Here is a 24,552-nt window from a genome sequence, read left to right as displayed (position 1 = left end):
ACCAACATGAGAAAGTTATCAGTCCATTCCTTTATATTTTTACATGTGCCTTTATGAAATCTAAAAGAATTTTTTAAAAAATCATATAGATTCTCAGTCAAAAATCTTGATTTTCCATTTTTTTAGTCACATGCTTAAAAACATTTTTACCAGGCTCAAGGAAATAATTCTCTAGCTCTCTGGTGATTGTCTATATCCTAGTGTAACTCTTAAGGTATATCTCTTTCTTTACTAGCCAAAAATTGTGTTGGAAGATATCCAGTAAAAATCTGGTTTTGCTCTCTGTGAGGGAGCTTTGTCATTGATTTCTATAAGGAAGAATAAGTTCTACGTGTGACTTTGTTCATATTAGTATATTTGTGTTACAAATAATATTTAATTATAGGATAGACCCCTAGACCTCTCTGCTCTCATTCGTCTTATTGACTTTAATAAGATAATGCCTGGATGCACAACAATATTTCTTTTTGGAAGGCTGGAGACCTGCTTGGAGGATTCTCTTCTGAAGCAGTTGTGTACGGTAGTGGCGTTCTACATCCATATGTATGTTACATACAAAACCTTTGACTTCTGAGAGATAAAATGCCCCCAAACTAGAAAATGTCAGGATTAAGGTTGTCTCTGAAGCTTTTAACTCAGTGCTTTTGCATGTGTGCATGATGATGTGATCTTTAGTTGTATACTCAGCTTTTATTTTTTCTGCAGGACCCCTGCCTCAGTCAGGCATGACTTGGATTTTCTCTGGAGTTGAATTAGGGTTGAGTAATGAAAAACACTGTGTGATGCAAGGCTGATCATTGAAACCAAACTTTTCACAGGTGGCCAATAATTGTGTGTTCTTTGTTTTCTAGGTACTTGCCTTGAGCCCTTGGGGTCTGATTTGCAGAAGTACTAAGCCCTCATAGCTGCAGCTTAACTCAATGGAAGCTGTTATGAACACATGAAATGCTATTTATTGCTAAGGACTCTGAGGGGGGGAAAGAAGGCCCTAGATGTATCAAATTGGGCTCTGAAAAATTTTGTTTTCCTATCTTAAAGCTCAGCCACATGTGCAACTTAACACAGCTTGACATGTTACCACATCTCAGATGATAACTCTCCAATATCCTTGTAGCGAGTGGGAAATTAATCCATTTATCTTAACCAGTGGTGAATGAGAGTTGTGCTCATATTACCTTGGCTTTGCTGAGGAATAAAGAGCACATGGAGTTACCATGGCTCAGCTAATATATGGCAACTTGTCAAGCAGCCACAAACATTATCATATGTCTGGTTCCTTAATTCCCCATACGAAATGGTGGTAATACTCTTCATGATGTCAGGGTTTATGAAAATAAATTCACTCATGTTTCTGAAATGGGTATTGCATAGGTGAATCCACAGAAAAGGCTGTGAGAAAATGAATGTCTGTCTTCAGGGCACAGTTTGAACTGTGTGCAGTAAATAAAGTGTGGACCAGCACACTGAACAATGAGAAGAAAATGGTATTTGGAATATCTGCTCATTTTAAAAAAATCCTCTCCCTATTGTACGTTGAATGAAGCAGTGGTCCTGTAGAAAAAGATCATTATGATCATGTACATAGAGATCATGTATAACTTTCTATGTTATTAAATAACAAATTGAAAAGAAAAGCCACCCAAAATTTTATTATGAGGCACCCTACTGAATACTACAGGGTTCACCACCAGTGTTTGAAACTTTATTTCCTCCACACAGACTTCAGCCACATGAGTTATTTTCAGAAATAACTGGAAAATATTGGAGGCAGCAGGAGGCACCATTTTGTATGGAAAATTTCAGCCAACTGTTAAATACCTGGCAAACTTATAAGTAACTGGAAACAAGACTTCTGATGAGAAGCTACAGGAATAGGTGGTGCTCCAACTCATGACTACACATGTAGAGCTGATAGCCTGCTTCCTCAGCCCAGGTGTTGCTAGTTTTGATAAGTCTCGGTATTTTAGATGCTTTACTATGCATATGTATGTATGTGTATAACATGCAGTATCTATTTATTACTGTCAAGTAAAACAGTTTGTACAATTTTTCTTGCACCATACAGAAAAGCTGTTGGTTTATTTTCTCTGCGTGCTGTTCAATCAATCACTTCTTTTCAAACCACCTATAGATTTTGCCAACTGTGCGTGAAGATTCTGGCTTCTTTTCCTGCCATGCCATCAATTCTTATGGGGAGGATCGTGGAATAATTCAGCTCACTGTGCAAGGTAGGAAGAGGACAACATAAGGAAAAAAACACAGCTATTGTAGTACAGTAAGTGTATGCCATCCTCAGAAATCTGTTGGGGGAGGGAGGCTCTGATTCCTAATTAAATGTATTCCTCATTGTCAAAGAAATGAGGAGCTGTGTTAAGACGCTCAGTCTTTCATTTTCCAGCATCACAGATTAAATCAAAATAAAGGATGAGCTTGAATCCTTCTAGATCTGTACAAATTAATAAGAAGAATTTTTCTTACATACACTAGCTGACACTCTACTAAAGATACTTAAAACTAGCATCTTCAGTAGGGACAGCGGATATGAGGGGGTTACTTTTCCAGGGGGAGAGGGACAGAATTGCATTTGTTTTTAAAGAACAAATGTGCTTAAACCCCAAGTCTGAAATAAAGCAAAAGTGATCTGACTTTATCTCTAGAGAAATGTTAAACCTACCATGGATCTTTAAACAAAATATTGCAAGTTTAAACAGTCAAAATAAATTGTAATCAGTTTGCACAACGCAAACTCTAGGAACCTATGGTGCCTGGGGCTGGGGTTCCCCTCGCACAGGGTTTCACTCAGGCAGACAGCAGCAAGTCCTGGAGCGGCTGAGATGCAGTATTTGGGATGCAGAGCACGGGCAGGACTCAGCCACTGGCCACTGCTTCTTTCTGTGCGATGCCTGTTCCTCTGCTTGTATGCCTTTGAGCGGGCACACAACACATTTCTAGGACTTGCAAATTTCTTTCTCCCCACTCGTGATTTCAAGTAACAGCAGATTTCAGTGAATGCCTGAGGCAGCACTGTCGAAAAATTCAGGTGGAGTTTGGGGACAGGCTCTCAATTACACCACTGCCCATTTAAACTGCCATGACAATTTAAAGGGGCATTAGAATCGGTATCAATGCTATTTATTTACATCCTTAACTCTAGAGACAGAAAGACATTTTAGTGTAAATTTATACTGCTATCAAATTATTCTGTTATTAAATGAAGACCTTTAAACCTACTCAAAGAGATAGAAATTGTACTCCCTCCCCCCACCAAATTTAGCCCTTTTAAGTTTAGTATTCATATTTCTACCATCACCTTTTGTGTAAAAGCTGTAGAAGTATCAGTGAGACGTGGTTGTGGTGTTCAAGGCAAAAATCTTTTCTAGCATGAATAGTCCAATCCGGAGTGCTTTTAAGGAAATGCAACTCTAGGTTGCGCATAAGAAGGTTAAACAGAAGTCAGTATTCAAGATTACCTCAGTGACTCCTAGTTGAAAAGTGACTTTTCCTCCCTCTGTTTAGCGTTCTTCAGCAGGTGATTAACTGGCTCAGGGTACTAATGAGTGACCGGAGAAAATGCCATGAGAGCTTACCACCAGTAAGCTGCGCCAGTGCCATGCACATAAATGTTATCTTGTTAAGGGTACGGGCTTTCTTCTGACTAAAACTGTGTGTGTGTGTTTACTCAGAGCCCCCCGACCCTCCTGAAATAGAAATCCGAGAGGTGAGAGCACGCAGTATTGCCCTCAGATGGACCATGGGATTTGATGGAAACAGCCCTATCACTGGCTATGATATTGAGTGCAAAAATAAGTCGGGTAAGAAATAATCTTCCTCTGAAGTCATCCCCATCACTAGTCATTCATCACTGAATTTGTATTGTAAAAGATAATTCATAAATTGAAGCTGCCTGATGGAAATTTTTACCATGGTTTATTTAATCTTCCACAGTAAGATTTATCTTCATTTGTTGTCTTTTTTTTTGAGGTAAGGACGTTAAGTTTAGCAATTGCTGCTTTTCCCTTTTACCAGAGAAACCTACACATAAGGGGAATAAATTTTTCTGTAAAACAAGCCATTCTAGGTGATAGCTGATATGATGGTTTTGCTGGCTGATTCTTGGTCCCTGTTCTTATCTTTTCTCTGTTTGTTTTTTTTTTCTTTTCATTTTCTATTTTTCCCTATAGAAAAAAAATAGCTGCCTTTACAATTTATCTTTTCCTGTAGTGCTGATTTTTAGAAGTTATTTTCTATTGATATCTGAGTACATGGCATCTTCCCTGGAAAGTCAGCAGTGAAAAAGAGTAGTTATAAGAATTTCTAGACGAAGAAAGCTGTGTGGTAGTTTGCCGAAGCACCATGCAGAGTTTTCAGTAACGTACTGGAAATACTCTGAAGGATAAGATCAGTGGCACACATTGGCAGGCCAATGAGAGCAGGTACCTTTCTGCTAGGTCACTAGGTAGTCACATCAATGAATGCCTAATAAGATGAATGAGGTGAATAGTTTTAAAAAAAAAAAAAAAAAAGGCAACTCCCCAAGTCAGAAAAATATTCCTGCTCCTGCACGTATTAAGCTCCCAAAATATTCACTGTTGAAATCTAAAAACATTCAAGGTGCATTGGAAATATGTGATGTAAGATCACACTTAAAATGAGGCACATTGTTAAGCACTGTCCCTGAGTCATGATTTGAGAAGGGACTAGAAAGGAAATTGCAATGGAACAACGTTTCCATGTTTCAAGTATGATTAAAAAGACACTGAGAAATTATATTTTACTATTTTATGTTGGAGTTTGTTGCACTATTTTTAAGGGGACGTAGTCCACTGGTAGGAATCCTCTTTGTGCTTATCAGTGAAACATTATGTTTATCAAAGCAACTATAGTACATTTATAGTCTTCTCCCTTTAGTTCTGAGATGTAAAAATGTATTTGTTCATAGAATTCTAAAATTTGGCAAATTTTTTTTTAAATTACTCTACTACCCATCTTTACTATTCTTCATTTGTCTACATTGTGTATTTCCTTTGTGCTTTACTTACTCAGGCAAAAATGTTGTGATGTTTTCCTTACTAGATAAAATATTTTCAAGAGTGTTAAATCATCAGTCAGCATTTTTGCATTGGCTTTGTAAATAAACTTGATAATGTACAGGTGAGCATGGTACCTGAAAGATTACAAATGAAATTTCACCACTGAGGCTGTGGTCAGGAATCACAGGTTTGGAGATGTAGGCTAGGTAAGGATGCCTTCAAGGGTTATGTATACCTACAAGTTTCTGGGCTTTGTTTTCTTTTTGATTCTTTTCCTTTCTTTCCAACCACCCACCTGCTCCAGAAGAGTTTTTGAAAGTCATTCTTGCCTGAAAGGCTCCTTTCTCACCCGAAAACATCACTTGTATTTCTGGTATTTCTGAATCATGTAACTCAGTATAAACCCACCTGGGAAGATTGAGCTGCTTTCCTTTGATTGAAGCAGTGGTGGAACAGGACTTTCAGAGCTCTAAAACATCCTTGTTAGATTTAGTTCAATGTTTTCAAGCGATAATGCAGAATGCAGGCAAAGATTAGGCAGTAATCACTGTGAATTTGCATTGCAAAATTATGTCTCTGTAACACGGCATGATAAATCAATGGCAAGACAGCAAATAAAGCGCCATCAGATTGGATGAAAACATAAGACACAACATAGTGATAAAGGTTAAAAAAAATAAATTAAAAATAGAGGGTGGCAGAATTGGTGTTGGAGAAAATATTTCTGTGTCTGTATATGAAGACAAATACTGGATGTCATGTCCTAAAAAGAGCAGATTATCTTCATTTCACTGCAAACAACAGAAACATCAGGTTTTGGAATCTGAGGCTGAATGTTTGGAGAAACTAGGATCAGGTTTCTGAATTCTTGTACATGATTATTGTCCTTAACTAAATCATCAAAAAGATGAAACACCAAAGATGGTTACTGAAGAACTTGCACAGGGTTGGGGTAAGTTAGAACAAAGAAGAAGGAATTAAGAAAAATTCTCACAGTTTCCAGATATTAACGGGACAGAAGAACACTTAGGTAAAACATTCACAATCCAGATGGTAAGCTCAGGGAACATCCTGCCAAGGCCAAAGGAAAGCTGTAAACTGCACAGTTGTGTTTAGTGAGAATTTTCCACCTATGTTGCTTACCCTGAGGACTCAGAAATGGGTTTACAGCAGGATGCATCATCTAGGCTTCTCAAGAAGGAAAACTGCAGAACTTCTCGCTTTCAGAGAATGTGCGGGTGACCACGTCATGCATGGACTTCACTATACGATGCTGCCCTCATGTATCCTATCTACCCCTGCCGTGCCACCAGACAAAAAAAGACATGTTAGTTACCCTCTAGAAGGAGCATGGAGCTGCCTGTCACATGGATAGGTGGCATCCGTAGGGTCCAGTTGCCGTGCAGGAGCAAGAAGAACAGTGGGAGCTCGGCATTTCAGGCTGTTTCAGTATGTAGATACAATGCCTCTCCGTACAGAACCGTACCTGCGGCGCTCAGACCCGGCCATTCATTGAAGCCATCGGACTTTTCCACTGGAGGTGTAGAAAAAGGTTTGGAGATAGGAACAGGTATGGGGGTCGTTCTTTGTGCCTCTCCTCATCCCTTTTATTTTTATGCCATTAGGGAAAGCTGAGGGGAAAACTGACCATCAGTTCCGCTTAAGTCCAGATCCGAAGGGAGAGGGCTGTGCTTCGCTCTTTCTTGTGCTCACGCGTGATCTGAGCATCCTTCAGGACGCGGACACCTTCGCAGAGCTGGCGGGTTCCCCCTCCCCAACCCCGCCGAGGGAGCGAGGGGCGGCCGGCCGGGTGCAGTACCGCCAGCGGCCACCGGGTGGCAGCGCCGGGCCGGGCCCGGGGGCGGGCAGCCCCTGTCCCGGCATGCGGCCGCAGAGCAGCGGGTGGGCCCGCATCGTCTTCCGCCGCGAATTCCCAAAGCTCCAGCCTTTGCTTTAGGAACGGGCGCAAAGCTGCTGCGTTTCATAAAATCATAAATTTCTTCATAGAGCATTGTGTCGGCGTGCATTTTATATGACACCGAGAAATGCCTGGGTGGAACAGTTCATGAGTGGAACAAGGAATGCGTTAAAAATGCCACCCTTTCTTTTTTTTTTTTCTTTTTTTTTGCTAGACCATTGCTGCTAGTTTTCTGTGCTTTTTCAGTCTTTCTAGGTAAGTGGATTTTAGAGCTCTCTGGAACAACAATAAAAACCAGAAGAGCCAGTAGTCAATCTTAATATCTCACTCAATTACTTACCATGTGGACACAAGCAAATATTTTTAGGGTTTGCCGAAAGAAAACAAAATTAACACTTTTTCTTTTCCTTAATACCACTTAAATTTTTCAAAACTGAAAACAGTTTTGGAAAGAAATTGATTAATTTCTCTCTGGACTGATTCAGTTTGGAGGGATTGCTTTTGTTGGTTTATTTTACCCTTCAAAAAGGGGATACGTGTATCAAAATATCCTCCTGATTACCATGCATTAGTCATAAACAAACACTGGCAACCTACATTGAGAAATACAAAAGACTGTGACTTTTCATCTCTCTCTTTCTCCATGGCATGTCATTACTTAATGTACTAAGAATCACCTGAAATTTTCCAATTTGTTTATCTGATTTCAGCAGCTAATATGTACTACAGAGTCCTACCACTCAGAGTCAGTATTTCAAATAACCAAGTGAAAACTTAAGCAATTTGATAATGTACGGACTATATTAAAAGAAATTCTCATCATTCTCAAGGGAAAATTTAACACATTCTCTGTACCAAGCAGGACTTTTTAAAAAAATTTCTTTCCTGTTGGTGTGGTACACTGGAACAGAGAGAGTCTCATTCTGTGCTTGTATAACATTTAACACAATGGAGTGTAACTGCTGGTTAAAATTCTGTAAAGTTTAAGAAATTCTGTGAAGTTGTAGCAAACTGAAAGCAAGTTGTAGCAGCACTGCCTGCAGGTAACTCCTTTAAAGCTTCTGAAAGTATCCTGCAGAGGTAGCTGTGACAAACTCAGTTACCAAGGGAAAATATATTCAAGTGAATTTGGTTAGCACTTAAATGTCTGATTCCTGTATGGTTTCTGGGTAAACGAAGCCACATGGACAAGCAAACAGGCCCTGTAACCAGCCAAGCTGCAGATGTCATTGTCACAACTTGTGCATCTTTAACAAGCTCGTATAAAAGAATTTATGTGCAAATATTTTGTATCTGAGTAAGCTTTCTATTTTTAAACTATCCTTTCTTATCTGCTGAGCTTTCTGCAATCCTGCCTGCAGTGACCCATACTGTAAAACACTCCTGTAGAGCCTCCAGTGACATCCCCCATAGGATGCTGCAGAGGTTAAAGGAGGAACATCGCCTGCAGTAAGAAAGAAATGAAGGATGGCAACTCATAAAAGACATCAAGATGCTTTGAATGGATAAATTCTATTATTTTGTTAGCAGCAATTGAATGCTTGGATGAAAAGGAGTGGTTACTGTGTTTAGCCAGTTTCCATCCTTTTTCCTGTTATATATCTGGAGAATTTATTAAAAACATAACAGACATATGAATAGTAAGCATGAATAATAATAATGTGCTCTTCCTTTTACAGATATATGCAAAGAGCTAAGAGGGTTCTACATTCCCCTTGTATTAGACTGCTCCTGCATCCTAACACGAGTCAGGGAGATAGCATCAGTCCTGGAGGGTGTTGAGCCCCATGGCTAAGTACTCCAAGCTCGTGCTCACTGTTCACCTATGGTCTGAGCTCCTGGAGTTTGGGATCAAAGTCTAAGAGCCCTCCATTCCTGTTTATTAACTCCTTTCCCCCCTTTTTGGAGCACAACCCACCTTCTCGTTGAGTGAGGATCCCTTTGGGGCAGGAGCTCCCATCTTTTTCACAGTTGTTCCAATGTAGCAATGGTAAAAAAACAGTATGTACACACACACACACACACACAACTGGGGAATCTTTGCTGCTCTCACCACTCCTTCAAAAAAAGGCAAAGGAGCAGCTATTTCCTTAGATTTGCTGATGACCCTGGGGCTGAGATCCCATTGATCACAGCACCATACTTGGAGCAGTCGGGAGTGCTGTTAAGGAAGGTGATCACTCAATTTGCTTGTAGCAGCAGGCATTTTCTGGGTTAATTCAGCAATGGCAGTATCCTGCTCTGTGAGATGCTTTAACTGCATGGTTGTGTTAGCAATGTTAACATCATCTTTTATTTGTCTGTTTTATTTTAACCTCTTATTAAATAGACTCCTGGGATTCTGTTCAGAGAACCAAAGATGTTTCCCCCCAGCTAAACCAAGCCACTATCATTGACCTCCACCCTTCCTCAACTTACAACATTCGCATGTATGCCAAGAATCGCATCGGCAAGAGTGAGGCCAGCAATGAGCTCACCATCACTACCGATGAAGCAGGTACACTCTGGTTTTGTAGCATCTAAATCATTCTGGGAATTATTGGTCTTTGATGTGAGGAATCTTTACTTGAAATGCTGCTTATGTTGCTGCAGCTGCATCAAAAGAAATACTGAATTGTTCCCATAAAACACTGTGACTTTGCAACTTCATCGTGTAGGCCTGTAATTAGAGCTGTTCAGTGGCATCTAGTGGTCAAAGAAGACATTGTGCTCCGAATTTTCAGCCTGGGGTACTGGAAACAGTGCATCTATATCTACAGTTAGGGAATTCAATCAAGAACATCCTATTTTTAGTGGTGTTTCCTCCCCTGTGGGTCTTATGGCTTTCCTTAGATGCTCAGATATTAGTATAGATGGCTAATTTAAGCTATCCCCATTTGAGAACATTGATCTACATGAATCAAATCTTCCTTTGACTATTCCATCCCCCAACCCACTCACCATTAGTTTTTCTGAGCGCTGTAAAAGTCAGTTGGCTGTCATTAGTTTATGTCATCCTCCTGTTCTTTGTTACCTCATATTCTTCTACATCATTACAGGTTTCTGTACCAGGAGGGCTATGTGGGCATTTTCACTTTGACGGCTGGAGCCACTCTTTTATGTACTCGAATTGTTGCCTTCCAGTGCCATCTTATTTTTATTTCTCAGGGCTAGCAGAAGTGGCAGATGGATAAGGACAGGACAGTCTTGTGCATGCTACCACATCCCAAGTCCTACATGTTAGATGTGACAGTGAAAAAGACTTACGGGTGAAAAGCAGAGGGCTACAGCTCTCTGTTTCAGCAATTAGGAATGAAAATGCTGAATGGCCATAAATACTTGTGCCAGGCATACATTGCAATTATATACAATGTACAAAGGTGTTGAGAGTAACCCAAGCAGCTTTAACACCCTTAGCCCACTGAAACTGGATGGAGTTACTCTGAAAAGTCTTGACCAGAAAGGAGCTTGCTCATTTGTATTTGAAAACACATTTTTATCTTGCTAATTTTATTTTTCCTGTTATCTTATGCTAAGGCAGCAATGCTTCCTTCTTTGGGGATTTTGAGAGGAAAACCATAATGCAAGTGTCTGGGTGACAGTGTCCTGGGAGTGAAAACCCTACTTCTTCTTCAAGATTCATGTTGGTCTAGGCTTTGAACACTCAGTGACCAATTTTCAGTTCAGCTCATATGAATACAACTGTGTAATTCCCACTCATTTTCCCTGTGGGTGAATTTACTACAGTGAAAATATACCCCTTGTCAGGAGAACATATTTTCGGCTCCGAGGGACTTTCTGAATAAGAACAGGACACAAGGGCTCACAGTGCAAAGCAGAACAAACAGGAGACAACATGCATTTCTTTTTTCACCAGGTGTCTTTTTTCATCCTAAAGGAAGGAAAGCCTTCAGTGAACAGCTTTATTAATGGTGAATAGTTTGTTTGCAACATATTTATCATTTGATCAGGGGTTTTCGCTTCCTTTGTTCAATGAAAATGTGAAATCACTAGAGAAAACAGACTGTCCATTCTTCTGGCCAGCATCATCTGTATCCCCAAAATGCCCGTCCTTCCTTGTGCATATACATTCAAAGTAGAGGGGTGGGTCTTGGAGCTACTCTCTCGTTCTCTCTTATTCACCCACGCTTGGAATATTTCTTACTTGCTGTGTTTTTCCTGACTGATAATTCAGTTGTCAGGATCAGCAGCTGGACTTGAAATAAAAAACCAGCTTTCCCAAGGACAGGGTGGAACCTTAATATAACATTTTATTCAGTTCTCTGTAACCAAGTTTCAGAATAATTGATCCTTTTGTCACTGTCTTTTAAGGAGCCGTCTATTTGGAGAAAAAGACCAGCAGTGTGGAACTGTGTTCAAAAGTCACTGATCTACCTAGGGAACAATTGGAAGAGAGGAGGTCAGGCTTAGGCAGACTATGTGATGTTTGCCTCCTGGGTTTTGATTTCAGGTGGTGTGCAATGTACAGGAGCATCATTTTTTGATCACTGTTTACTTCTGTTCTCTACTTTTACGATAGGAAATGGAGAACAGCATGGGTGCAGGGAATAAGAGAGAACGTAACGAGAAGGGAGCAAAATAAAGGTCGAAGAAAGACAATATAAAAACTGAACAACTCAAACCATTCTATTGGCAGGGGGGTGCAGATTGTGTATCATGTATTACAGTGACCTGAGTTGCCCAGCACTAGCTATTAGAAAGAAAACTGTAAAGGGTCTCTGTGGCAAAAGGATAGTCAAGCATGGCATGATTTCAAAGCTTACAGACCACAGCTTTCCCGCCATACAACCACAGTTAGCTCCTGTGTTGGAAAATAGACTGCAGGTACACACTTGCACTAACGCATGTCAGAAAAACAAAAGCATTATGGCTGTTGTTTAATACTGAAATCAATAGAGGAAACTGGGATATCTGGGTTTTCTTTAAGTCTTTGTCACAAATTCTGTATGACATTAAGTATGTAAAATAAATGACTTCTTATTTAACATTTCACCATGGTATGCTGGGAACAGTTAGCTACTCTGGTCTGTAAAAACTTTTGGGGTCTTTCAACAAAAAGTCAAGATTTTAAGGAACACATTTAAAAACCCAGTTTTAGCATCAAATGCTTTGCTCAAATTCCACTACATTATAATGTACCTGGAGAAATGGCATTTGTGTTTGTCAACAGGGGGACAGAATCAAGGACAGGATTCAAAAAATTCATAGAGATCTCATTTTTGCCCGTGGACTTTTTCCTCTTCTCCTTCCTGGACATTAATGCAAGGGGAGTGGAAATAAAGTTCTTTCAACCTTTGGAAATTTCCCATGTGAAGGACAGTCAAGAATGGCACAGAATAGGGCATCTTTAATAACTTAAGCATATTATAGGCTGTGTTCTGGGTCTCTGTGCTTTCATCAGTTAAAGCAAAATGTTCTGGTTCCTTTCACCACAGCCGACATTTACTGCTGCTCCACCTCTAACGGCCCCATCTCACCCTTTTTATTGCTTTACTTCCTTTGTCATGCTATTAAACTTAATTTAATACCTTTTACTGAGGCCATATTCTGCATCAAGGGAACCCTCTACAGCAGCTAGAGATTACTCCATTCCTTTCTTCAGATCTTTCTTTTACAATGATTTACCTTGCTGAGCAAGCAATTTACTTCACACCTCTCTGTTCAGTCCCAGTCAATTCTTGATCTGCTTTGTAGCTGCCCAGCTGACAAGTAGGTTCCCCTAGACTCAGGGCCTTCTTTTTTCATTCACCTTTAAAGCATCATGCACACCTTTGGCAGCATATTAATAGTAAATGAAACTCCCCCTGACTCAGGCAGGAGCTGCAGCGTGCTTTTTCCATCCGGCAGTTATTTTTTGTCCAATTTCAGGCTGGGATACTTGCGCTGAGGAGGGGGAGAGAGTAACGTGCAGGTTTTTGTGTATAAAATATTTGATGTTTGACTGAGTGTGCTCAGTCCCTCTTGAACAAAGGGGATCCCACTGAAAAGTTTGTGACATCATGAAGGCTGGCTGAGGAGCTCCTGTCTCACCTGCTTTCAGATGGGTTCTGCTGCCTTTCTATCATCTACAGGGTTCTAACTGCTGAAATTATGTCTTGCCCATTTACAAAGCAGAAACAGCATTGTGAGCATATCACTAAACAAGAAAAGTCACTATTATTCACTCTTATTTTATTTGCCAGGTTGCTATGTTTTGGCATGTGTTGTATTTCACTGTTGGCCAGAGATGACACCTGAATAAGGAAGCTGCTAGGCTCTGGGTTTTTTTGATGAAGTGGTATCTTCAGTTTTCCATATGGCATTGACTCAGTCCAAATCTTTGTGATGCTGGTGTGTTAAGTTGGTGACATACCATGTGAAGTGCTGAATTCTGTGTGCTGTGAGGGCTGGTTTTGATCCATCTCTCTTCTCTCTTTGCAGCTCCTGATGGTCCACCTCAAGATGTCCAACTTGAGCCTATATCTTCACAAAGCATTAGGGTCACCTGGAAGGTAAATACACACAGCCAAGAATATAGACTCTGACAGTATTATGGTGCATTCAAAGAGGTTCCATTGACAGGATTATTATAACAACTGTGGATCAGTTATTTTATTTGGGAGAGTCCTTGCAGATACCTTTGCCGACAAATCTTATATTGGCCATTGAGATTGGTGCATTATGCAAAGAAAGAACCTTCCATTGGAGAGTAATAGCAGCAGCCACTTGCCTGTACTGATGACAATAACATTTCCTACTTCGTTCTGATTTCAGAGATGAGGCTATGTGCTTGGAAAATGAACACTCACAGAATTTCACTGTGGTTTGGGGCAAAATTTCCCCAAACCATTGGAGCCAATGGGATTTTTTTTCCCATTGCAATGGACTTTGGGACAGAGCCTTACTGAAGGCATGTCTGCACGGAGAGAGCAATATAGTGTCTCAGTATAGTCCATGAGAATTGATGAATCAGAGCAACTGATTTAAAAATATCAGCAACTGATATTATTTACAAATCTGGCATGTTTTATGACTCAATTAATTTTTTCTAGATTTTTGCCCAGTGTTTTGACAATGACAGAATGTTTTAAATGCTTTCAGTATGATATCAGAGGTACTTAAACAATGTTTTAAATGGTTTTGTGCTATATACTGCTTGTACATTGTAGTGGACAGAATACAGCTATCTAATTACAGTAGTGTAATCTCAATATGAATGGCAGTTTCCAGATTGTATTGATAATTCCATATATTTAAGACTCTGAAATGCGTAGTATTAAGTGCTGGAGTATGATGGTGGCATAATAGCCATTAATTTCTATAGTGATGTTAATTACTCCTGCAAATGTGGATAATGTGTATTTTGCCCCATGATATGGACCATCCAGAAAGTCAGGATAGTAACAGTGAGCTGCTGCTTATTAACCATAGAAATAACTGTGGGCGGCTTATTTATTTATTTATTTATACAATAAATAATCAGCACAATCTTGTGTTAGTTTTGAGTTGGTTCCTGAAAAGGCAGGTTTCTACAGTGCATGATCTCCGCACAGTGCAGGTGGACATATAACTACCGAGATGTCCAACTAGTACAGAGGGACCTCAGCTGTCAAGATTTTTTTCAGTAGTTCAATGGTGGTTTAAAAATGGTCCATTAAAAATTCTGGTTTGATGAGACATTTAAGTATTAAGCTTCAAAAGCAGTAGTCTTTATCAGACCTCTAATGCACAGGTCAGAAATATAGTGCTGATTCTTGGATCTCCTCCACATCTTAAATTTTTATCAGTGCTGGTTTTCATCAAATGGTTTCCAAAAATGAAAGGCATGTAGTCACTAGCCACAGGCTTACCTGATGGTTGAAGTGAAACACAACAATGTACTTACAAAAGGCATACACGAAGCATGGATTTAAATGCAACACACAGTCAGTAGAGCAAAGGAAGTAGCTATTGAAGCAATGCAGAGTGTACAGTGATTCTCAACAACTGAAATTTGCTTCTCAAAGAAGCACTCAAGAAGTTTGACTGCCATCAGATCTAGTCAACTATAACCTCCAAGCTTCTATGCATGAACTTGTTTTTATGGATGTATGGGTAGACAGATTGAAAGGCTTTGCTTGCTTTTTCAAAGTTTACTTTGGAGGCTATTTTCAAAAGCAACAAGAGAAGATAGCCACCATTGGTTCACTGCTGGAGTTTATAGCTGCCATTTGTGATTCTGAAGATTTGCCACTAAATTTGATAAATGCAGATGTGTGTAAGCAGCTACAGGACAAACAAAATTCCCACACCTACATTTTAACAATGTTTTCTAAAATGTGGTCCAATTTGTACTTCCAGCACACTTCAAGTCCAACTTAGTGTCCTGATCTCTAGGTATTGTCTAGGGAGTAGAAGCATATCAAATGAGCAGCTGGAGTTTTATTCTCAAGATCATGTTTGGAATTTGATTTGTGAATACTTGTCGAGTAATGATCAGTATCTAATATAACAAAATAATCACTGAAACAAGCTGTGTATTGAATATAAACTCCATTGCCCTGGCAAGTCAAGTGTAGAGATGGATTTTCACAATTGGAGTGAGCTTAAGGTATGAGCTACCTGTGACCTTGGAAATGCCTGCTTGTACCCAGGCAGCATACATCCAGATCAGAAAAGGTGGGTCCATGCTCCCAGAACAGTGCACCACCACGTGAACCTGGTGCCATGTACTGTGCAGATGCTGGCTGGACATTTGGAGTTTGCTGTGGACTGCGCTGCCAGACTGCATCCCCAGTCTCCCATGAATACCTGGTCTCCTGAGAACCTTCAAGATGTTATTCCTATAGACCCAGTCTCTGTTAAATCTGTTAAATCTGTTAAATCTTTTAATTTATTGACCAGCAGTATCTGATGTGGTCAAGCAGCACGAGAGGCACTGTAGCAGTGTCGTCTAGCAAAGTGCTAAGAAGGTGCTGCTGGCTCTAGCCAGAGGTAGCCTATGGCCCCATCATACCACAAGACCCCATGAGGTGCTGTTTTGCAAGCAGCAGAAACTCTGGAGGTCTGCCTATGAAAGGATGGACAGCAAAAGGCACCACTGGCACTTCACTGAAATTCGGCTCATTGTGGTCTTTGTGCTGTCAAGCCCCTGTGTGCTCACCTTGAAAACTCTTTGCCTTGATTTGCAGTCATTGCTTTATCTGCTGGTAGGTTAGCTCATCTGATGGGTGCTAAGTTTCTCTGCGGTGCTAGGCGTAGTTGAGACCTAATTGTTTTCCCTGACCTCGAAGCTCCTTTGCAGACAAAGGTGAAGTCAATGAGCTCCCTTCCTGAAAAGTTAGTGCTTGCGTAGTCCTACCTTTACTAGAAGAATTATCTCCTGAATGACAATTTGTAACAGCTGATTAAGAAGTCCCCCTATTAAGAAGTCCCAGATCAGGAGTGAGACATTTACTTCCCTTGAATTATTGCAGTTATCTCCTGGCCAGAGCAGTTTTAGTCCATTACTCAAAAAGATACTTTAATATGGTCCCACAGACGTACTATGGTTCAGTTCCATGCTCAATCTTGACTTTTGGGTAGGTCCTTATGATGCACTGCTGTGCAGAAGGCACTCATTGCATTGTGTAATATGAAGTACTTAAGAATAAAGAAATACCCCATGGGATCAATCCTATATTGTCATGGAGGCAAAAAAGGAAGAAAATAAACTCAGTAATAACCTGGTCATTTTTATTTTGGAGGCATGTGGAGCTTTTGCCATGAAAAACTATGATGACATTATACAAAAGGGATTGTGTTGAGAAACATATTTATATTTAAAGTTGGCAAACCTCATTTAAATACAGACAGTGTCAATAACAGCAAAAGGAGCAGAGAATAACACATCAATTATCTTTCATCTTGTATTAAGTTCTATTTCTGCGGCTTACTGCAGTCGTTAATCTTCCTTTAAAGTTTCTCTTAGCCCACTTTTAGAAAATCCTAGTTAAGCAAAGTTTTATAGGTCTGTGATCTGTTTAATCCCATTTCTATGTGTCCACATAGAACATTGGGTTTCAGATTGAATTTTTAAATAATACTCAGTACTTTTTCGTAGTTTAAAATGGTGCAGAGAGAATGGGAATTAAACAAGAATTCTCATTTAGAAAAGAGCATGAAAATATTTATTATTTTTTTCTTGTAGCACTTTACAAGGTAAATGAACCCATTAAATTTAGGCATGGGAAATATTCCTTTTCCTTTTTATGCATATACACATGCACACAACTATAAAATGTCATACTTTACAAAAGTCATTGATACCCTATTTTGCAAATATTGGATTTTGTGAAGTAAGCAGCAAGATCATGGACTGAAACTTACTTTTTCATAATGTTCTAAGACTACCAACAAGGTTAACAATATTTTTCCTCATGAACACTTAGTCATGGACATTCTTCACTGAATTTTCTACCAAAAATGTGCCTATACAAAAGAAAGTGTATATATCAAATATGATTTATTTGTGCAAAAAGTCAACACAAAATGAAGCATTTAGATAGTACTAACAAGGAACATTTGAAGCTTTGTGGAGCAGAACTTTTCAATGCTTTGTTCTGAAGTGACTTGGAGCTTGTTTTATATTGTATAATGTTTCAAAGTGAAAAAAAAAAGTAAAATGTTAATACTTTATTTGAAGAAAAAATTCCCTTCACCTAAAACAATTATAAAGATGTATCATGAAAAATGCAAAATTTGCCATTTTATTCCAATTCAAAATGAGAAAGTATATAATTGCAGAATTCCCAGTGAAGAGGCTATTCTGGCTATAGTCCTGCTCTGAGAACATTTCAATGCATAGTAAATGTATGATTCACTTTTATCATGATGTTCCATCTGTTTTACAGTATGATATATGTGTTCCAATATATGTGCTATATGCCTCTGTAATCTATTATGTACAAGGTGTATGCTCACTTTTTCTTGGTGTACAGTGCACGCCTTATGGTATGTAGTGTACGTACATACGGCATCTTAATGTGTGCTGTATGTGGCAGTAGGCGGTACATGCCATTCACAAAGCAATACATGCACTACCTTATGTGGTGTATGTGTTTTATGCATGTTGCTTGTGATTTCAATGTGAAATGTGTGTTTGTGGCCACAACTTTTGTTCAAAAGCCACCCATGGTAACTCATGGGAATGTTCCAGTTGCAGCCTTTAACTAGGAGAGGCTTTAGATCTTGAGATGTGCAACAGTGCGCATGTTAATGTTTGAGACAAGAAATCCCCATGCAGACTGTTGAGGATTTGCCAGGCTGTGATGGAATCCAACACTGATGGAGAGAACTGGTGTCCTGGCATGATTAAACTGGTGCCTCCACACTGATACACATTTAGAAAAGAGACAGTGACCTGCAACGTTGTCTGAAAGCAGTCTTCCCTGTAATAACATTTGAGTTGTCTGCTGCTTTGTCCAAACTGTTTGTCCTTTAGCCAATTTGAGATGTTTAGATCATGTTAGTTCAGTCTTTTTGCCCCTTCTCATCAACACTGACAATGCCTAAAAAAACGTATGAGCTATGCAAAATGGTATGGCTAGTAACAGAATTTGAAATCCTTCAACTAATGAAACAATTCACCCTGAAATATTTAATTATTAAAATATGATAAAGTTATTTTCTTCTCAGATGGAATGAAACAGTTTTATCTTATGGAGATATCTGAATCTCAAACAAACCAAAAAAATCTGACCTTACTTTCCACCTCATAGTCCAGCTTAAAAAAAAAACCTTTTGCAATCATTTAGAGGTCATGAAGCCATGGAGCTGTTCAGAATAGGTAATGCTCTTGCAAACAAAGTGTTTTGATAATAAAAGACCTACATGTTTCTAAAGAAGTTGGGTTTTCTTTGACAACAAAACACAGAAATATTCGAACAGGAATACTCTTAGATTCCAAATACACAGTTTTAATGCCTGCAGTGTGCCTTACAAGGTGCTTAAGACCTGAATCTCCTAATTTAGTCATCTACATCTTTATGGACAGCACCATGCTTGCAGAGAGCTTGTTAGAACCAGAGGAACTGAAGCAGTACAGTGGAAGTTATATCTTTGCTTCAAGTTTTGTTTCTATTTCAGAAGGCAGGAGAGAGGAAAAAAATAAAGCATCTGAAGAGATAATTCAATCCATCAGTTCCATCCGGTGATACATTTTGAATACAGAGAGGGTGCCAGCTTTTGCCAAGCAATGATTTGTTGGTAGTGGATGAAAGGCAAATCCCACGCTGGTTTTATTAGCTCCAGTGAAACTTTAGTCCAGTGGACTATAAACTCACTGAAACAGGCAGGTCCTGTGGCCGAAAAGAGTATTCTTCTTGAGAAAGTGTTCCTCTGTAGATTTAATGGGATATAGTAACAACAGAAATTGCTGTTTCTGCCAGCCTAACTCACTGCTGATAAACTGCATCACAAAGGCCTTTTTTATGGGTCAGTGGAACGGGTGAGCTTGTGGGCATCTGGTGGGAATTTGAAAGAGGTTTGGAGGATTTGAAAGAGCTTTTTGTCTATGGTTTATAAACTGTCCCTTAAAATGTTTATACTAATTATACCTCATATACGTAGAAAATCAGAAAGGAATGTTATCACATATTGAAATTAGTCCAGTACTATTTAAAGGGAATTTTAATAGGTATTTCTGTCAATAACGGGCTTTTTCCCTGAGTTGCCAATCCTTGTTGTAGACTGTATTTTGTATTGCAAAGTACAGAAATTATTTCCACTAGTCAGATACAAGGAGTCTTGCACTGTGACTGAGAGATACGGTACATAATTATGGCCAACCATTTTGTACTGTCCATATTCTTGAATTCCAGATATTGTACACCTTGTTTTAGTAGCTATTCAGTATGCAAATCCCTGCTTTCCAATTCATTATTGCCTTCAGCACTCATTATCTAATCATCTTTCCACACTACACACTGAATGAACAGAAGCATATTTCAAAGCACAGCGTAAAATTTTCCTAATGCATCTAGCTGAATAAACTTATGTGACTGCCTTCAACAGATCAATAAATGCTTTGCTAAAGATTTAGGGAGTGAATGGTAGGGGCTTCTGGCAAAAACACAATTAGTAGTTAATGGTAAGCCTGTGATGCAAATATACCCTTATCAACTCAACTTTGATTGATTCACCTGATAAGAGAACAAAACATTATAAATTCAAATTATAATTCAAGAATATCTCCTTATCAGATTTTTCTGTGTATGAACCATTTAAAGGTCTTTCTTTTAGGCCAGGAATACACAAATTAGAACAAACTGCACCTGAAATTTATGTGTCATGGTAAAAAGTTAGTACTTCACGTACAGGGACTATTTTTGAATTGTTACCTAGAAATAGACTTGCATTCGGTAGGAAAAAAATCTTGACACTGTGTACATTTCAAAAATTTTAAGGGGAACAACCTGACTTTAGAGATATGCACTTAATGTCTAATCCTTCATTTTCTGTTTAGGCTCCAAAGAAGCACTTGCAAAATGGAATTATTCGTGGATACCAGATAGGTTATCGAGAGTACAGTGCGGGGGGAAATTTCCAGTTCAACATCATCAGTATCGACACCACTGGGGACAGTGAAGTTTATACGCTGAATAACCTGAAAAAATTCACCCAGTATGGCATGGTGGTCCAGGCTTGTAACAGGGCTGGAATAGGACCTTCTTCTCAGGAAATCATCACTACTACTCTTGAGGATGGTAGGTCCTTGGCAAACAGCTATCATGGGACATATTATTATTTCTTTATTTCTTTTTACCTTGTTACATTTATTGCTCGCTTAGTAATTATTATAGTGGGGATAATAGAAGACCAGACTTCACAGGTGTTAGATAGAGTAGACAGCTGGATGGGAAGAGACTGGCCAATAAGCACGAACAATTTTCATTGCAAGAGATGCAGAATCATCCAGGTAAATAAATACAACTCTACTAATATGATATATCCTGCTGTGAATTATAATGACTAAGACCATAGCTTTCATTAAAAAGCCTATTGCTCTGGTGTTTAAATATTTGCAAATTTTGTGATCTCATCATAGCTTCATAGTGATCTCATATTTTTGAGATGCTAAGAAGTAAAACTCTGAAAGGTGAAGTGATACTGCTAATTTTGTTGGCTTTTTTTTGTTTTCAAATGAATCTGCTGTGAAACCTAGAGCTCTTGTACCACACTACCCCTTATCTTGTCAGCCTAAAGAGACATATGTGTTTTTTTCAAGGATATCCAAACTAATGAGAAAAAAATCATTTTTATTTCAGACAAAATTCAACCTGTCTAATCCAAGGAACAATTTAGGTTTGGGGTTTGTTTTTTTTTTTCAAACTGCATAAAAAGTACTTCTCAAACAATGAGAGGGAGTCCTCTAGTGGAAAAAGAGAACGATTCCATATCCAAAAAATGGCCCAATATTTTAGAAGAGTATAAAAGCAAATAATAATCCTAAAGGATAGTGTAGGTCAGATTTTCAGCTACTGTAAATTGGTGTCAGTGTACTGAAGTCAGTGCCAGCTAGGAATCTGACTTTTTACTTAGGGCAAATGGAACAGCACACATCTAAAATTCTCAAGAGCTACAGATTTTGAGGCATATGCTTCATGGAAGACTGGTGTTTTTCATTTACTCTAAATGTTTCTAGGCCTAGACAGATCACTGCAAGACCTCAGAAGGCAGTATACTCACACATGCATATATTTTTTATTATAATAAATAGTATTTTTTTTTTCTTTAGAATCCGTCATGCTTACTATTCCTGGCAACAATTTTTTTTGGTCATTGCTCAGCTTTGGGTCCCTCTCAGAATTAAAGATGTCATGACCTTTAAAAGCAATGCCAGATACTAATACTGCTGTATTGCTTTGACACTAAATGGCCAACAGAAAATGCCTTAGATTTGGCTGACTTCTTCCAATTTTTCTAAATGTCAGTGAATATATTTTGTGAACATTTTTTCCAATATTTTTTAAAGAAGTGCCCACTTTTCCCCTCCACCAATTTTAATGGGACCTTAAAATTGTCCAGAAAGATGGCAATTTGGCTGCAAACTTTAAAAAATATGTTTAAACTGCTTACAGAATATTCTGTATATTTCAGCACTAGAACACATTTCTCTTTCGAAAGAAGTGACAAAAAAACTATTAAAAGACTAGTCAGCAAGTGGGGAAGCTGTGCATCAAAAGTCATTCCAGGGAAACCAGCTGTACTTGCAGAAACATGTGGATTGTAGCAAGAATAAAAGTTTTGCATTGTTAACAGTGTATAACTACTAATTAAACAACCCGTGGTGGGATAGCAACGAAAATTGAAAGGGTAGCTGAAGAGTAAACATTGAGTTGTGTTCATCGGGTTAAAAATGGTGAATATCTTATTCCAGTGCCCAGTTGCCCTCCAGGGAACGTGCAAGCCACTGCCACATCACCAGAAACCATCTCTATTTCTTGGTCAACGTTGGCGAAAGAAACACTGAATGGGATTCTGCAAGGATTCAGGGTTATCTACTGGGCCAATCTCTTGGACGGAGGTGAGAGAAATCGAGCTATTACCAAGTAACAAGCCATATGTGGCCTTTATACCATTTACTCTCTGCTGTGAAGGCATTGTACTTCCTTTTCTCTTTGGTTTAGAGAAAGCTTCACCTACCTGTGAAGGAAGCCATTTTCTGTAGAGCTTTACCAGAGTAGCAGGTACTGCAAAGCTGCCTGGAGGGGCCCGCAGGGAAGGCATCCACCATGGGTTTGCAACACTCCATAGATGTACCATAGTACCCAAAATGACCTGAGGAAATTTCATCTCACTTACAAAGTCCAGCAGGTTTCTTTTATAAAGAATGATGATATGAACCTCAAACATACCTGCCCAAACCTGTATTTTATTTTAGTTTAGTTGGTTATCTGTTTGCTTAGCTAGTTGCCTACTTGAGAGGTTATTGCTTATTTTTTGACAGAATGCATTTCATCTCCGTAGCTGAAGGCAAAAGAAAGAAACGTTTTTGGAAAAAGCTTGTTATTTTTATGCCAGCCTCTTCCGTTGTGCTTATGGTTTGTACTCTTAGCATAATTCCTAGGGAAATAGGCTCCTGAGCAGAGAATGAGTGAAATGATCAAAGGAGAAATTAGATACCTTACTAATGTGCAATTTGTCACATGATGATAATTATAGGTATGGTCCTTTCTTGTAAATTAAATAGTAGTACGTTCGAGATGCACATGCCTTTATTCCTATTTGCCCTGCTGAATTTTCACAGCTCTAGAACAATGAGCTGTCTCCCTTCTTTTGCTTTCATCCATCAGGATCATAGTTCACTCTAATATGCAACTGTCTTGCAAATCCTGGCCTCTTAGTGTGGCAAGGGGAACTTGGAGTGGAAATGTAGCCCAGAGGGCCATTGTTACTGCTGGTAATGTTAGAGTCAAAAATGTTTGGAAATAAACCACCAAGTCCTTTGTACATTTAAAAATAAAGATAAAAATGTATGAGAAGCATACATAAAAATGTAGACATGATGGTCATAAAATTAAACATTTTCAGTGATGCCTGTAGCCTTTGGATCACATCCTATATGAATACTATCATTGCACATCTAAGTGCCTATGTGATGTCCTACAACGTGATGAAAAAAGGTGATGTTCATGCAGTGCTTAAAATTGGAATTTCTTCATTTCTTCAGCTTCATTTTCTGCCCTAAATATGTTTAAAACTTTTTTGCTGTATGGGTTGTACTTCTTAGCTTGCTGCAAAAAAAGATTCATATGAAATGCATCATCTTTCTGCCAGTAAATCTGATTTTACTGCGTTTAAATCTATTGTTTGCTGGTATTACTGCCATCAAGTGCTTTGCAGCAGCACTTGCTACATATTTTAAAATAAAGAGGACTTTTTCTTGTTTTTCCTTATGAGAAATGGTCTTTCTCAAAACCAGAAAATCTTTATGAAGATAACTGACCTTTTTATTTTTGCTTTAGGGGATGTTTTGCAATAATCTCTTCTTGTTATCTATTCTTTATGAAAAATCTTATTACTTGTAGAAATTTTCAATTCTTTTCCAAGTATTTAAAAAAATTGCAAAAAAAAAAGTTTGAAAATGAAACCTGGGTCTGCTTTGAATAGTAAGAAGTCAGGACACAAAGGAATTTATTTTAATTTGTTATAATTCATTGCTGTTTTATAGTAATGAAGCATTACTTCTCTGGTACACTCTTTAATCCCTAAGTTTTCCACAGTAGATATCAATAGCTGGGAGAAGACTGAACTTGGCAATAACTCAATTTCCTTTTTATTCTATAGAGCTAGGAGAAATAAAGAATGTCACTACTACACAGCCATCACTAGAGCTTGATGGCCTGGAAAAATACACCAACTACAGCATTCAGGTGTTGGCTTTTACACGAGCTGGAGATGGAGTGAGAAGTGAACAAATTTTCACCCGCACTAAAGAAGATGGTAAGGAGTAAAACATTTTCCATTCCCACTTCCACAAAATGTTTGTATGTCTCAGGCTTTCAAAATTGTGCAAATATTGTACACAAACATGCAGAGTGAGATTTCTATCTGGAGGTCTTGAGTTGGGAGCACATGAAGAGGAGTATGCGCCCACAGATTTGA

At 38.8% G+C, this 24,552-nt stretch overlaps 1 protein-coding gene across 2 annotated transcripts in view; it reads left to right on the top strand.

Annotated features, from left to right (window-relative positions):
• The window catches only part of DSCAM (DS cell adhesion molecule), a 475,910-nt gene that overhangs the window by 363,225 nt on the left and 88,133 nt on the right, over positions 1–24,552 (top strand). For both annotated transcript variants that reach the window (XM_030020086.2, XM_030020087.1), the window contains exons 13-19: positions 2,132–2,228; positions 3,684–3,812; positions 9,278–9,445; positions 13,369–13,439; positions 20,411–20,651; positions 22,325–22,471; positions 24,235–24,390. In XM_030020086.2, coding sequence (XP_029875946.1) covers positions 2,132–2,228; positions 3,684–3,812; positions 9,278–9,445; positions 13,369–13,439; positions 20,411–20,651; positions 22,325–22,471; positions 24,235–24,390 — 1,009 coding nt within the window. The remainder of the gene's footprint in view (positions 1–2,131; positions 2,229–3,683; positions 3,813–9,277; positions 9,446–13,368; positions 13,440–20,410; positions 20,652–22,324; positions 22,472–24,234; positions 24,391–24,552) is intronic.

This window comes from Aquila chrysaetos, chromosome 7 (genome assembly GCF_900496995.4).
Source record: "Aquila chrysaetos chrysaetos chromosome 7, bAquChr1.4, whole genome shotgun sequence".
In the NCBI taxonomy this organism is placed as follows: domain Eukaryota; kingdom Metazoa; phylum Chordata; class Aves; order Accipitriformes; family Accipitridae; genus Aquila; species Aquila chrysaetos.
This window is presented reverse-complemented; position numbering and strand designations above follow the sequence as displayed.